The sequence below is a fragment of the Haplochromis burtoni genome, unplaced genomic scaffold, assembly GCF_018398535.1.
Source record: "Haplochromis burtoni strain Fernald_Lab_line unplaced genomic scaffold, NCSU_Asbu1 Contig_3336, whole genome shotgun sequence".
Classification (NCBI taxonomy): Eukaryota; Metazoa; Chordata; class Actinopteri; order Cichliformes; family Cichlidae; genus Haplochromis; species Haplochromis burtoni.
The window spans coordinates 5715-7242 of NW_024585697.1; the positions used below are offsets into that span (position 1 = coordinate 5715).

Genomic DNA, 1528 nt, shown 5'->3' on the forward strand with positions numbered 1-1528 from the left:
AACAATATAAAATAACCATAAGGTGTGTGTCTCTAGGAGGAGAGCCACACCAACAGCTGAGCTCTGACAGCTTAGAGCACTGGCACACTAGGCCCAGGTGTTGCCAGTGTTGCTAAAACATTCCACACCTGTACAAAATGTACTGGAATAACACGAGTAGGTCTATTATCGGGCTTTAGTTCTGTTCATATATCAAACACGTCCTATTCTTCATCTAAATATCCTTCCTTCTGTGTCTAGCATGTGACCGATCCTGCAGACCTGTCGGCAGCTGATGCCAGTGTGCATTTAAAATCCAGCTGTTCCAAAGACCTTTCACCAGCTTCTTCTCAACTTATTGTGTCAGCCATGACCTTTCTGACACAAAATAACCCTGTTTGGAAACTGTTCAGAGTACTGTGGGATGGCTCTGCTGAAATCGTCATTTAGCATAACTGAGTTTGGGTGTTTTGTTATGGACAGCAGGCTTCCAGCAGGGCAGAGACTCCAGAGCAACAGGACTCACTGCAGAAGAAGAAATCAGCTGGTATACGAGCTACTAAGCAAGAATACGTTGAAGGTAAACAGATATTTACCTCCACCTCTTTAACCTCCACCTTCTTTCATTGGGACAGGACAACACGCTCCGTTACTGAGAGCAGTCACAGGTACACAAACACGAAGAGCTGAGGCTCTGTAGACAACTTAATGCTGACACAGTTTGTGGCCTCACAGAGTAGCTTTGTGTTGCAGAGGCAGAACAGCACCACCGGCCTTTGTGCTGCACCTGCACTGACGCCTTCCTGAAGGGGGACTGTTGTGGCTGCTGGCGATGGCTCAAACAGCAGTTTCACACCTTTATCACGAACCCTTTCTTTGACCTGGTCATCATCATCTGCATCATTGTTAGCACCATCTTCACAGCCATGGAACATTACCCTATGATGGTGGAGTTCATGGAGACCCTGGTCATCGCTCAGCTGGTGAGTGTTGAAGAAGTGTCTGCAGACCCTGTTATCTCCTACTTGGTTAATTTAATGGCAGCTTCTTCACTGCAGGCTAAAATCAGGACTTTTCCATTCTGCTCCCTTAGTTTGGTGTAAACTTGATCAGTCGGAGGGACCATATGTTCTTCTTCGATGTGCCTCCATGACCAATTTAGTGATGAATGCTTTTAGCGGGTTCTTCAGCCACCTAGCAAGAGTGGTTTAAAATGTCCACTCAGAGCAACTACATCACAAATGGTAACAAACCAACGGTACAAACCTGTAAACGACCTGCATAACTGAGAGGAAAAGCAGCACAGTGAGGTAAAAATGTAACGGGAGTACAGTATAGACCTCTGGCAAGTCTCGAGAAAAGTAAGGATCAGCTGGGATTCAGAGGGAGCTTTGCTGAGGTTTATTTACACCGTGAGTCTTTTTGCAGTAACAGTGATGCCTGGTCAGAGTGATCTACCTTTACATGGGTGACATTTCACAGGAAAATTATTGTTTTGTTGGAACTTCTACTTCTGCACGGGACTCGGTGTGTTCGAGGTTTTTCGTTC

At 45.7% G+C, this 1528-nt stretch overlaps 1 protein-coding gene across 1 annotated transcript in view; it reads left to right on the plus strand.

Annotated features, from left to right (window-relative positions):
* Positions 1-956, plus strand: part of LOC102298437 (sodium channel protein type 4 subunit alpha B) — a gene marked incomplete at both ends in the record, with an annotated part of 5101 nt that extends 4145 nt beyond the window's left edge. Inside the window, 2 exon segments of the mRNA XM_042217858.1 lie at positions 463-559; positions 733-956. Of these exon segments, the coding sequence (XP_042073792.1) occupies positions 463-559; positions 733-956 (321 nt within the window).
* Between the last annotated feature and the right edge of the window lie 572 nt (positions 957-1528).